Below are 12310 nucleotides of genomic sequence, written 5' to 3' on the forward strand. Positions count from 1 at the left end.
CCAAAAGGCCTCCCTCCTCAGCCCACAGCTCTGAAGTAAGGAAGTCATCCATCCAAGCCCCACCCTAGCTGTGCCCTGAAGCGGAAATGTTTGTCCTTGTTGAAGCTGATGGGAAAATGTAAAACTATGACGTACTCTTTCCTGTGAGCCCAGATACTGGATTCCTAAGAAGCCACCCCCATAGGCTCAAGGATTTAGCATATCCCAGGCCCCTGTGGCTTGTTCACAAATGGCCAGGCCAGATGACTGGCCACTTCATAAAAAAATAGTGGCTCAAAAGCAAGCATCCTTCTGATAAGCACACCCACCCCCTCATCTGCAATGCTCTAGAACTCCAAGTCCCTGTGGACGCCACCTCCCCCCCACACCACCCCCATAACTCAGGGCACTCTCTCTGCCCCAGCAGGTGCCCATTGCATTAACACTTAGGTTATTCCAGAGTTTGGCTGGAGGGAGGAGTTCTGGGAAGGAGAGGCATGCTTGCTACAGCAGTCCCATGGTAACTGCACAACACAAGCCTTGCCTGCCCACAGGCCCGTCAGGGCAGCTCTGTGAAGACTGTGGGGCCAGCAGAGCTTGGAGGCCAAAGGCTGCAGGTGAGTCAGGTGCCTGAGGGAGTTTCAGGGGAAGAGGGCATCCATCCCACAGATGATTCTGATGGAAGGAGAGACCTAAGGATGAGGATGGAAGTTACCTCACTGGTTGCCCGCCTCCAGATGCGGCAGGTCAAGGGACAAGGGAAGTCACACCCTACTTAGAGCAGGGAAGACGATTAAATTTCGTACTTCTGAGGCTAGAGAGGTCTATGGGAGTGATGGAGTCGGGTCTGCCCCTTCCGGCTATGGACTGAAGAAACCCAGAAAGCAGCTTCATGTTGCCATTCTGGTGGTGAAATCAAGGGGGAGGGGAAAAGGAAGTGGACTTACTGCTCACCCCGTCAGCCTCCAAAGTGACCAAGGGCAAACAAAGAACTCTGGGCAGAGGTTCCATGATCATTATCTAAGCAACTCCTTCCCTTGATTGTATCTAACAGCTCTTAACCTCTAAGCAACCCACGCACCCCCAATTTGATCTACTTGTTCCAAAGACACAGGTAAGAAAGGGAGGAGCTGAACATGGTGATATGTCTGTAGTCTATGAGGAAGGTACTGGGTGTGGTCACATCCTGTAATCCCATCACTCAGGAGTTGGAGGCAGGGGGATGGAGTTCAAGGCCAGCCTCAGCTACACAGAGTTGGAGGTCATGTGAAACACTGTCTCAAACACACAAAACACACACACACACACACACACACACACACACACACACACACACACACACACACACCTCAATTTCACTGAACAGGCTAGGTGTAGGGAGCTCTCTGCCAGTGAGGGTCACTCCTAAGTGTGGATCTTCCAGCAGGCAGGTCCATGGCTGGCAGAACTCTGCCATCTGGACGCCAGGAAGAGGAGACTACCAAAGACCTGGCTTTGAAATTACCACCGGGGAAGTCTGGAGGTCACCTGCCCAGCCTTAATGAGACCCGACCTATAGGCCCAGGTCCAGCCTCCCGTCGTGGCTCCCTGCTGAGCATACACCCATCCTTTTCACGCCGCAACTCACTGGCAGGACCCCTAGTAGGTCCTGGAGGTCGACGACTATCCCTGGGCCCAATGCCCCCTTTAGGTACACGAGTTAGCTTTTCTGGGCTACCCCTGATGCCTGCCCGTCGCATGGCACCCTCCTACCGCACAGAACCGGCACCGGGGGAGCGCTGGGAAGCAGCAAGCGCTCAGCGTGCCCTGGAGGCAGCACTGGATACCCAGCTGAGCAATGTGTGCTACTCCAGTACCGAGGCAGGGAGACTGGCACAGGCTCTGTGTGAACAGATACGCATTCGTGTGCGGGAGCTCAGCCTACCCCGCTACAAACTGGTGTGCAGCGTGGTGCTAGGGCCACGCGAGAGACAGGGTGTGCATGTGGTCAGCCGCGCACTCTGGGATGCGGTACACGATGGACTGGCCTCTGCCACCTTCACCAACACTTCGCTGTTTGCCGTGGCGATTGTCCACGCGGTCTACTGGGAATGATAAGGCCTTCAAATTCTGAAAAAACGGTTTATTATCCCAGGAGGAGGCCCCCCTGGGGCTCACATCCCAATAAATAAATGTCTGTTAATAAATAAAAGTGGTCCATAAATAATGCCCCCTAGCTGGGAGCTAAGGCTCAGGCTTATCTCAGGGAGAGAGGGTAAGAGACAGGGAGGGCAAGCCATCCCCAACTGTAGTAAAACTGGTCCCTGATTCCCTGGGGGATTCAGCCCAGAGCCCCCAGTGAGGCACCAAAGGGACAGGAGGGGCCACAAAGGCAAGGGCCAGAGAGAGTCTTTCAGGCATAGGCCTGGGGTCTGGATCACAGCCTGCTCTGCAGGTCAGAACCTAAGCAGGACTTCGATCCCGGAGCAGCCGCAGAGCATAGCGCAGTCGCTGCCGCAGGTCTGGGGAGCAGCCCAGCTGCCGGAGGTGTGAAGCGAGGTAAGTACAAGCACTGCGATTCCGGGCCACGAAAGTCACGAGGAGAGGCTCCCAGCCACTGAGGATCAACTTTGTGTGGTCGCCATAGAAGTTCACCTGCGCACAGAAGGTAACAAGTGTCCAGGGCTGGGACACCAGGCTCACATACCTTCCCAGAACCCTGGGCCTACCCGACCTTCCCTCCAAAGCTAGGATGGGCTCTTACCTGGACAGTGCCGTCACTAAACAACATGAGTAAGGCCTGATCAGTCTTGACCCACTGCAACAACAGGGGCGGGGCCGGCACCTCTACCTCTTCCACACTGGGCAGATCTCCGCCCTGGGAGAACAAGCAGGTCAGGTCACCAGACTGGCGTGAACTGAGTCTCTCCCTCTGGACGGCTCTTGCCCTTATAGGTTCGGCCACTATCTTTGTTTGGGCCACCCCTCCCCCATCACCAACCGCGGAGAATCAGAAGACAGCAAGATGCGTTAGTCCCTCAAGTGCCCCCCCACTGCAGCCCACACACCTTCATGAGGTGCTGCTCCATGTAGGAGGTGAAATACCGCAGGATGCCCAGCTGAGGCTGCAGAGCACGGGGTACAGAAGCCACGGAGAAGGAGAAGTGCTTCGTGCTGGTGGGGTTGTAGTGCACAATCCTGAAGAGTGGTCAATGAAGAGAGGAAGAGCCTCGCATTATTGCCCCCGCCCCACTTTGGATCTGAGATCCTAGACCCCTGATCAGAGGAACGCCAAGGTGCAACCCTGCTTGGTATAATAGCCTAAATGCAAAGCACCCCAAAACAGCACTTACTTTCTATTGGCTGACAGGGCCATGTGTGTGCCATCATTGAAGAGCACAGCTACACGGCGGCTGGACAGCTGATACCCAAAGCCAAACTTGTTGGAGTAATCGACCCACTTGCTGACCCACACCAGAGGCTCTGGCTGTGCCAAGGGGGCTGGGTTCTGTTCCGCTGTTTACAGGAGAGGAGAAGTGAGGACTTTCCCCTGGCTTCTAGGTCCAAACGAACTTGCCAAACTATTCACGTGTACCAGAGCCCAGCCTTACCTGGGGGCATGAAGGCCACGCAGTTCCTCAGTGCACAGAGGGCAGATTCTACCACTGTGGCTACGGTCAAACCTTCTTCAAACCCTGAGGGAATAGGGTACTGACATTTAGGCAATAGCCTCCCCAGGCCCAGGTCATGTCCCTCAGCCAACTTCTTCCTTCTAGCCCCTGGTCGCCACCCCAACCACAGCACCTCTCATCTTCTGGCTCCTCACCATCTCCACTGCTTGCCAGTGTCCCACGGGGTGAACTGTCCTCAGCAGCTGTCTCTACCAAGCTGACAGGGGCCTGACCTGAAGCTGCTGGAGCCTGGACAGTTGGGTAGAGAGGGAGTGAGATTAGGCCCCAGAACTCAAAATCCTTGAAAGTCCAGTGGCCCAGCCCTGTCCCTGATGGCTCTCAGGGCACCCCAGGTCAGCCTCAGCTGGCTAATGAGACACAGCCAATTAAGGCCACCACGAGGCTGGATGCTTCATCAGCCATTTATGCTGGGCTTCCCTCAGCTGCTAGAGTCAGGGTGAGTCAGGGGAATAATGTTCACGTGAGCACCTCACCTCAGGCCTAACATCTGGATGACCGATGGATGTGCGCATCAGGCCGCTCACCAGGCAGGAGACATTATCCCGTTCCTCAGAATGGTTCTTATCTGGGGGTGAGGGAGAATACAGCCCTCAGTGTCCGCCTGACCACATTTCACACACAGGCAGGTCTTCCCAAGTGTCTAGACAACACATGTTCTCCAAGAGTCTACAGACACCCACACCTGGAACATCCCCTACTCAAATGAATGTAACAACCACTCTACTGCTCTCTGCCCTCAACCCACCAACACCCGACTCACTCTTGTTCTTTTTCCTGCCAAACAGGCTCTTGGTAACTTTGGCAAACAGACTCCTCGCAGGGTTGGGGGGTGTCAGATCTGGGACTGTCACACAGCTGCTGACAGGGAGCCGGTCAGGGGTGTAGCCCTGAGGAAGACAGCCATGCACACAGAGTGAGACCCCAAGGGTCCCGCTCCCTCCCATCTATCCTTTGAGAACATGCGGACTGAACTGCGAGGTCTGGAGAACCACAGACCTTCGTAAAGAAGTCATGGCGTAGGATCTGTTCAATAGAGGGGCGGTCTCGAGGCGAGGCCCGAAGGATGGCAGCCAGGAGCTGACGGGCAGGCAGTGAGAGGCTGGCAGGCAGCGTGTAGTGAACCTGCTTGATGCAGCGGTACGTCTCCTTCAGGTCAGCTGTCTCAAATGGGGGGCTCCCACACAGAAGTGTGTACCTGTGTCCAGAAATGGGAGGTCAGGAGTCAAGTAGTGGGAACACCCTGTCCATGCACCTGTCTGCAATGACCTTGGCACTCACATGACACAACCAAGTGACCACACATCTGCCTCGGGGCCATGGCCTTGTCTCAACAACACTTCTGGAGCCACATAGTTGGGGGTGCCACAGATGGTCCTGAAAGAGGGTAGGGCGGAGAGGGGAAGGCTCAGACCCAGCCCAGCACCCGCCCCATTCCTGCCCCTGCTGTGAGTTCAGACAAAGCAGCTGCCTGTCACCAAAGGCCAGAGAGCTCCTGCTTGTCTTGGGACAATGGATGCAGAGAATGGCAGCTGAGTCCTCACCCATCCGTCTAGCCCAGCTGCTCAGCTGCTCTGCAGCACAGGAGGAGGCCCTGACCCCATCACAGCCCCCTCTCCCAAGGTCAATACAGAGGGGCCACGACTGATCCCTTCCCCCTCTCCCGTCTGTCAAACACTCATTAGGCTGTCACCTCCCACAGTCTGTGCTGCACACAACCAACACCAGCTGTCATACCCTCCTAGACACTCACCTGCCACACACGCTGTGTTACACACACCCCGACACAGTGACGTGTCCTGTCATTCACACACTCAGTCTGTCTCACACATATATGCTCACAGCCTGGCCTGTTTTCCCCATCCAACACAGGGTCAGCCATACAGTTCCAGAAATCCTGAGACTCCTCTCTGGGTCAGGGACTCAGGGCACCCACCCATCTGTACCAAATTAAGACTGTTGTCCTAGGTTGCCACCTCTACCCTCACACATACGGACAGTCCATCACCTCATCTCTGTTTACCCCAAGCACACATATCAGGTCACCTTGCTTTCCACATACACACTGTCACACTGTCCATCATCTGTGTCATATACAGACTGCGGCCATCATCCCTTCACTTACTTTTTCCTCTGCTCCGGGGGCTCTAACCGAGCTGCCAGCCCAAAATCCCCCACCTTCAGTTCCATGTTATCAGTGATGAAAAAATTTCCTAGATAGTGGCAGAGAGATGTGTCGGATCCTTCTTCACTCCCTCTCTTCCCTCCCCAGATCCCCACCCTTCTGACCAGACCCAGGAATCTCACCCAGCTTGAGGTCTCTGTGCAAGATACCCCTCTGGTGCAAGTACTTGAGGCCTGAAAGGATCTGGCGCAGGTAGTAGCGAACCTCTGGTTCCAACAGGGTGTGACGGGCCTTCCAGATGTGGGCCAGGGACTGCAGAAAGCCAGTTTCAGTCCCTGCTTGCCTCCCCAGACCCGCCCTCCATCTGTGCTTGCTAAGGATGACAGGAACCCAGCTTTGGATATTATGGATCCTCTTCCTTTCCCAACCCTGTCCCCGATGAATCCCCCTTATCCCGGACCTTTCGGCTACAGAGCTCCAGGAAAATGTATATGTTGTCAGCATCCTCGAAATGGTGCGAAAAGCGAACGATATGGCGGTGCTGAAGGTCTCGGTGCAACTCGATCTCGTTTAGGATCTGCGACGAGGGCCCGAGATCGTCATCTTTCCAGGGTTCCCACGCCACCATCCCCTCCCTACCCCTTGGTCCTCAGGGCTTGGACTCACCTTCTCGCGCTGATGCGGCTTAGCGACGCGGCTCTGCGGGATGACTTTGACCGCGTAGGCTACCCCAGTCTCGGTGTCAGTGGCTTCATAGCAGCGGGCGAAGCCTCCCTAGGAGGAGGAAGATGCATCGGCCTGGGCGCTCCGGAGAGGCACGGTGGGCCAGGAGGGCTTTCCTCCACCTCCGTCAGCGCCACCCCAAAGCCCCCGACCTACCTTGCCCAACAAGCGGCCCTTGATGTAGGTACGGCCGCTGCACGGGTCGGTGATGAGGCGACCCGGGTCCGGCGCCGGTGGCCCGGCCAGCACCTCAGGCTCCGACCGCGGCGAGGCACTAGAAGGCGGCCCCGGGCCGGCGGGGGGCGCGGGCGGTACGGCCGCGCGCGGGAAGGGGCGCGGGGACAAGAAGCCGGCGGCTGGCTCCATGCGGGTGGCGCGGCGCAGCGCCGGCCGGAGCTAGTTCTCGGTTCCGCCCGGCCCCGGCTGCGCGTGGCGCTGCCTGGTTTCTCTACGTTGCGATCGCGCCCGAGGGAGCCCGGCGTTTTTATCAATGAACGCCTGCCCCCTCCCAGGTGTCTCGTCATCGCGAGCTCCGCCCCTTTCCTGGCTGCCCGGCATGGAGAAGCCACGCCCCCTGCTCGGCCTTACGTCACCTGAAAGACCCTCCCCCTGACCGGACATGCTTCAAGGCCACGCCTCCTGCTCCGGCCTTAAAGGAGCCGCAGTAGTGCTAGTCACCCCAGCAGGTGCTCTTCTTTTTTATCTCTGCTAACCCATCCACGTGGTGACTACGTGTCCTGCCGAAGGCGGCCCCTTTCTTTCTTCATTCTTCCGGGTATATGCCGAAATCGGAGTGGAGGCCAGGTATCCGGAAGCCTCTTCTGAGCAACAACAAGGATCAGCGTTCCAGCAGGGAGAAGAAAGGCAGGGGTGGCGCAAACTTTCCTCCGTGCACGTCACCAAACAGGGCGGTCTCCTGTAAGCGTCTCCTGCTCTGGGACAGAGCCCATAGTCCCAGCCTCGTGCTGCCCTCTTTGGGAACCATGGAATGGCACGCTTCGGAGCCTGATTTATCTGGTCTGGGACTGTACAATGGGTTTGTGGAACACAGCCTGGTAGTCAAGGTTTGGTTTTGTATTCAAGACAGGGTTTCTCTGTGCAGCCCTGTCTGCCCTGGAACTCACCCTGTAGACCAGGCTGGCCTCAAACCCAGAGATCCACCTGCCTCTGCCTCCTGAGTGCTGGGATTAAAGGCACCACCATGCTTCAACGTGGAATATTAATCCCTCTAACTTTGTCCCAGGATCGAACATCTCCACCTGGCTTTGTAGGCTTTGTTTTCCCTCGGAGCTATCATTTAGACCTCGATTTACTGAAAACATCTGATGAGTGACAGGAACTGCCTCCACTAAGAATGGTCAAAGCTGCAGCCCTCCTTTAGTTTACACGATTCTGCTTTATGCAAGTAGAAGTAAATACATAAAGTAATTACAGGTTAGGAGGAGTGCTAAGAAGGAAGTAAACAAAAGAACAGCCAAGAACCTGCTTTACAAAGAGTAGTCAGGAGAGCCAACAAGTACATTCACCCAATCCCTGCCATCTAGTTGTTTATCTCAGTACTCTCTTTGTAGCCCAGGCTGGTCTCGAACTCAAAGATCCGCCTGCCTCTGCCTCCGGAGTGCTGGGATTAAAGGCGTGATCCACCATCACGTGGCCAAATATGTCTTTTTTGAGACAAGATTTTATTTACTCTATGTTAGTGTCAAATTCAGTGTGTGTAAAGATGACCTTTGTTCTAGTCAGTTTTCTATTACTGTGATAAACACCATGGCTACAAGGGACATGGGGAGGGAAGATTTATTTCATTTTACAGGCTACAGTCAATCAGAGGGAGAAGCCAGGGCAGACACTGAGGCAGGAACTGAAGCAGAACCCATGGAGGAATGCTGCTTACTGGCTTGTTCCCTTGTTTGCTCTCTGTTAGCTTTCTTATTTATTTATTTTAATTATAAGTGTGTGTAGTAGAGTGTGTACGTGCAAAACACCCAACAAGGAGGCTAGAGGTGTTGAATTCCCCTGGAGCTCAGGTTAGAGGCAGTTGTGAGTCACCCAGGGTGGGTGCTGGGGACTGAACCCAGTGCTCTTAAAGAGCACTCTGTGATTCTAATTGCTGAATCATCTCTCCAGACCTCTCTACTAGCTTTCTTTTTTTGTTTTTTTGTTTTTTTGTTTTTGTTTTTGTTTTTTTGAGACAGGGTTTCTTTTTCTTTTTTTTTTAATTAAAACATTTTTTTATTTATTTTTCTATTAATCCTAATTGTGAAATGTTTCATTGAGGCTTGCCCAGTAATTGAGTAAAACCAAAACTTATTATAAGCCACAGTCATCCTAGGGTCCCCTCTGCTATATAGCCTCCCTGATTCTGTGGATTGCAGTCTGATTGTTCTTTGCTTTATATCTAGAATCTGCTTATGAGTGAGTACATACCACGTTTGTCCTTCTGGATTTGGATTACCTCACTCAAGATGATATTTTCTAGTTCCATCCATTTGCCTGCAAATTTCATGCTGTCATTGTTTTTCTCTGCTGAGTAGTATTCCATTGTGTATGTGACGGGCATCTAGGTTGTTTCCAGGTTCTGGCTATTACAAATGGTGCTGCTATGAACATAGTTGAACATATATCTTTGTGGTATGATTGAGCATTCCTTGGGTTGATTGAGCCCAAGAGTGGTAGGGCTGGGTTTTGAGGTAGATCGATTCCCAATTTTCTGAGAAACCGCCATACTGATTCCACAGTGGTTGTACAAGTTTGCATTCCCACCAACAGTGGAGGAGTGTTCCCTTTACTCCGCATCCTCTCCAACATTGACTGTCATTAGTGTTTTTGATCACAGCCATTCTGACAGGTGTAAGGTGGTATCTCAGAATTGTTTTTTGTTTGTTGGTTGGTTGGTTGGTTGGTTGGTTTTTTGTTTTTGTTTTTGCTTTTTTGAGACAGGGTTTCTCTGTGTAGCTTTGCAACTTTCCTGGAACTCGCTTTGGAGAGCAGGCTGGCCTTGAACTCACAGAGATCCACCTGCCTCTGCTTCCCGAGTGCTGGGATTACAGGCGTGTGCCACCACCGCCTGGCCTGAGTTGTTTTGATTTGCATTTCTCTGATGATTAAGAATGTTGAGCATTTCTTTAAATGTCTTTCAGCCATTTGTGATTCTTCTTTTGAGAATTCTCTGTTTTGCTCTTCAGCCCATTTTTTAATTGGATTGTTATTTTGATGTCTAGTTTCTTGAGTTCTTTATATACTTTGGAGATCAGTCCTCTGTCAGATGTGGGGGTGGTGAAGGTCTTTTCCCATTCTATAGGCTGTCTTTTTGTCTTATTGACCGTGTCTTTTGGCCTACAAAAGCTTCTCAGTTTCAAGAGGTCCCATTTATTAATTGTTGTGCTCAGTGTCTGTGCTGCTGGTGTTATATTTAGGAAGTGATCTCCTGTGCCAGTGCGCTCAAAAGTACTTCCTACTTTCTCTTCTATCAAGTCCAGTGTAATTAGATTTATGTTGAGGTCTTTGATCCATTTGGATTTGAGTTTTGTGCATGGTGACAGATATGGATCTATTTGTAATCTTTTACATATTGACATCCAATTATGCCAGCACCATTTGTTGTAGATACTTTGTTTTTTCCATTGTATAGTTTTGGCTTCTTTGTCAAATCAGGTGTTCATATGTGCGTGGATTAATGTCAGGGTCTTCAATTCAATTTCATTGGTCTGTATGTCGGTTTTTATACCAGTACCAGGCTGTTTTTATTATTACTATAGTTCTATAGTAGAGCTTAGTGTCAGAAACGGTGATGCCTCCAGCAGTTGCTTTTTTTTTTTTTGAGCTGTGGCTCAAACCCAGGGCCTTGCGCTAAATCCCCAACCCCAGCAGTTGCTTTATTACTTTATTATACAGGATTCTTTTAGCTATTCTGGGTCTTTTGTTTTTCCATATGAAGTTGAGTATTTTTCCTTCCAAGTCTATGAAGAATTGTGTTGAGATTTTGATGGGGATTGTTTTGAATCTGTAGATTGCTTTTGGTTAAATTGCCATTTTTACTATGTTAATCCTACATATCCGTAAAAAAAAAAAGATCAAAGTGTAAGCAAGACTGATTGGGGTTTTGTTTGTTTGTTTTGTTGGTGGTGGTTTTTTTTTTTTTTTCTTTTTTTTTTTTTTTTTTTTTTTTTTTTTTTTTTTTTCGCTTTGTAGACCAGGCTGGCCTTGAACTCACAGAGATCTGCCTGGCTCTGCTTCCAAGTGCTGGGATTAAAGGTGTGCGCCACCACCGCCCAGCCTGATTCCTTTTTTAACTTTCATTTATTTGTTTGTTTATTTTTTATGTACTCGGGCTGCTTCCCCCTAAGGTGGGGTTCAAGAGGTCAGCCTTGAATGTGAGGAAGACAAAGCTTTTATAGCTCAGGGGTAGGGGGTTTCCAAATGCGGGGGGGGGGGGGGGGGGGGTGGTGGATGGACAAAATAGGTTGGTTTACAGGATCATGACAAACAAGTTAGTCCTAATGACCTCTTAAAACACAGGCATGCTTGCAAGGTGAGCATCACAAGGTCGTCATAGATGGTCATAGAACTTTTGAAACAAAGGTAGGGCTGCAAGATGGTTGTTGTTGTTTGTTTGTTTTTCCTTCCCTCTCCAATGCTAGGGACCGAGCCCAAGGCTTCAGGCCTTTTAAAGTGATCTACCTCACAACCATCTGTGATCTGGTGCCCTCTTCTGACCTGCAGTCATGCATGCTGTATATATAATAAATAAATAATAAATCTTGGGAGATGGATCTTTCTAGATGTTGTCATCTCCCTCAGCCCTCAGTCCTGGTATCTGAGGTAACTGACGACCCTGTGCATGTAGGCAAATGCTCTACCATTGAGCTCTGTCCCAGGATGCTGTAGTGTAAGGGCTTGCCTGTGCCTCTCTCTGTGTAACCTGCTCCCAGTCTATGACCCTCCCATGTCCCAGGCAATGACCTCGGCAATTAGTGTATTGATTGCTCCCAGGAAGCTTATGATAGGGAAGTGATTATAATCCTCACAAGGAAATGGAAGCTCACAGGTGGTGGAACAATTTCCCCAAGGTCAACTCAGCTCCCCAGGGCCAGATCCAATACCTGAACACAAGTTGGCCTGACTCCCCTGGTCACAGGTACTTGGCTTTTGTGGGGTTGCTGGTCCAGGGTCCTTGCTTCTGTCTACTTCTGTATGTCTAGCTCTTTCTCCTTCCGGCATGTGAAGCTGGCCCGAACCTGAGACTTTTCTGAGCTCTCTGTGTGTCCATCCCTGAATGGGGATATTGTCAGGCCTCCTGCTCTGTTGAGCATATGTTTTAGACTCCTGGTCCTCCTTGCAAGTCACAGTCTGTAGCTCTTAGTCAGGACCTAAGGGAGAAGGGGAGTCATGAACAAGAGGTTAGGGTTCCAACTCAGGAGGAAATGCTGGGTTAATTAGTAAGGAGGTCTCGGGTCCTTGGTGGTACTGCAGCCCACCTCATGGGTTTGAGGCCAGCATGGGATATACAATTTTTAAAATTTCCACATGAACAAAAAGAAAAATGGAGGAGGTGGTGAGGTAATTCAGTGGGTAAAGAGGCTTGCCCTGCAAGACTGATAACCTGAGTTCCACCCTGAGAACCCACACAAAGAGGGGAAAGATTCCACAAAATCAGTTCCACGAAACTGTCCTCTGACCTGTACATGTACTTTGTATGCATACAGCTATACCAATAACAATCAAGTCATTTTAACTTTTAAAAAGGGTGAAGGGTGCCTGTGAGATGGCTCCACTTGTCACTAATAACAAACGTGAATTCAATCCCCAGGACTCA

The 12310-nt window shown here is 51.3% G+C and overlaps 2 protein-coding genes across 2 annotated transcripts; one reads left to right on the forward strand and one right to left on the reverse strand.

The window, feature by feature from the left end:
* The first annotated feature begins 539 nt into the window (after positions 1–539).
* On the forward strand, positions 540–2133 carry Dynlt4 (dynein light chain Tctex-type 4). The gene is made up of 3 exons (XM_036178677.1): positions 540–596; positions 1034–1093; positions 1403–2133. Exon 3 carries the CDS (start codon positions 1414–1416, stop codon positions 2071–2073), a length of 660 nt encoding a protein of 219 aa, XP_036034570.1. The 5' UTR covers positions 540–596; positions 1034–1093; positions 1403–1413; the 3' UTR covers positions 2074–2133.
* On the reverse strand, positions 2087–7344 carry Plk3 (polo like kinase 3). The gene is made up of 15 exons (XM_036178676.1): positions 6652–7344; positions 6439–6546; positions 6233–6349; positions 5955–6084; positions 5773–5860; positions 4929–5024; positions 4647–4845; positions 4411–4537; positions 4124–4215; positions 3785–3878; positions 3570–3653; positions 3312–3474; positions 3027–3156; positions 2723–2836; positions 2087–2613 (listed from the first exon to the last, which is right to left on the reverse strand). Exons 1-15 carry the CDS (start codon positions 6859–6861, stop codon positions 2422–2424), a joined length of 1944 nt encoding a protein of 647 aa, XP_036034569.1. The 5' UTR covers positions 6862–7344; the 3' UTR covers positions 2087–2421.
* Between the last annotated feature and the right edge of the window lie 4966 nt (positions 7345–12310).

This window comes from Onychomys torridus, chromosome 2 (assembly GCF_903995425.1).
Source record: "Onychomys torridus chromosome 2, mOncTor1.1, whole genome shotgun sequence".
Taxonomy (NCBI): Eukaryota; Metazoa; Chordata; class Mammalia; order Rodentia; family Cricetidae; genus Onychomys; species Onychomys torridus.

Excerpts from the sequence above, each read along its gene's own strand:
- Plk3 (XM_036178676.1), bottom strand. The coding sequence starts at position 6,861 with ATGGAGCCAGCCGCCGGCTTCTTGTCCCCGCGCCCCTTCCCGCGCGCG. Across the intron at positions 4,538-4,646 it reads GCCATGACTTCTTTACGAAG|GGCTACACCCCTGACCGGCT; the intron begins GTCTGTGGTTCT and ends TGTCTTCCTCAG. Across the intron at positions 2,837-3,026 it reads TGGAGCAGCACCTCATGAAG|GGCGGAGATCTGCCCAGTGT; the intron begins GTGTGTGGGCTG and ends TTGTTCTCCCAG.
- Dynlt4 (XM_036178677.1), top strand. The coding sequence starts at position 1,414 with ATGGCTGGCAGAACTCTGCCATCTGGACGCCAGGAAGAGGAGACTACC.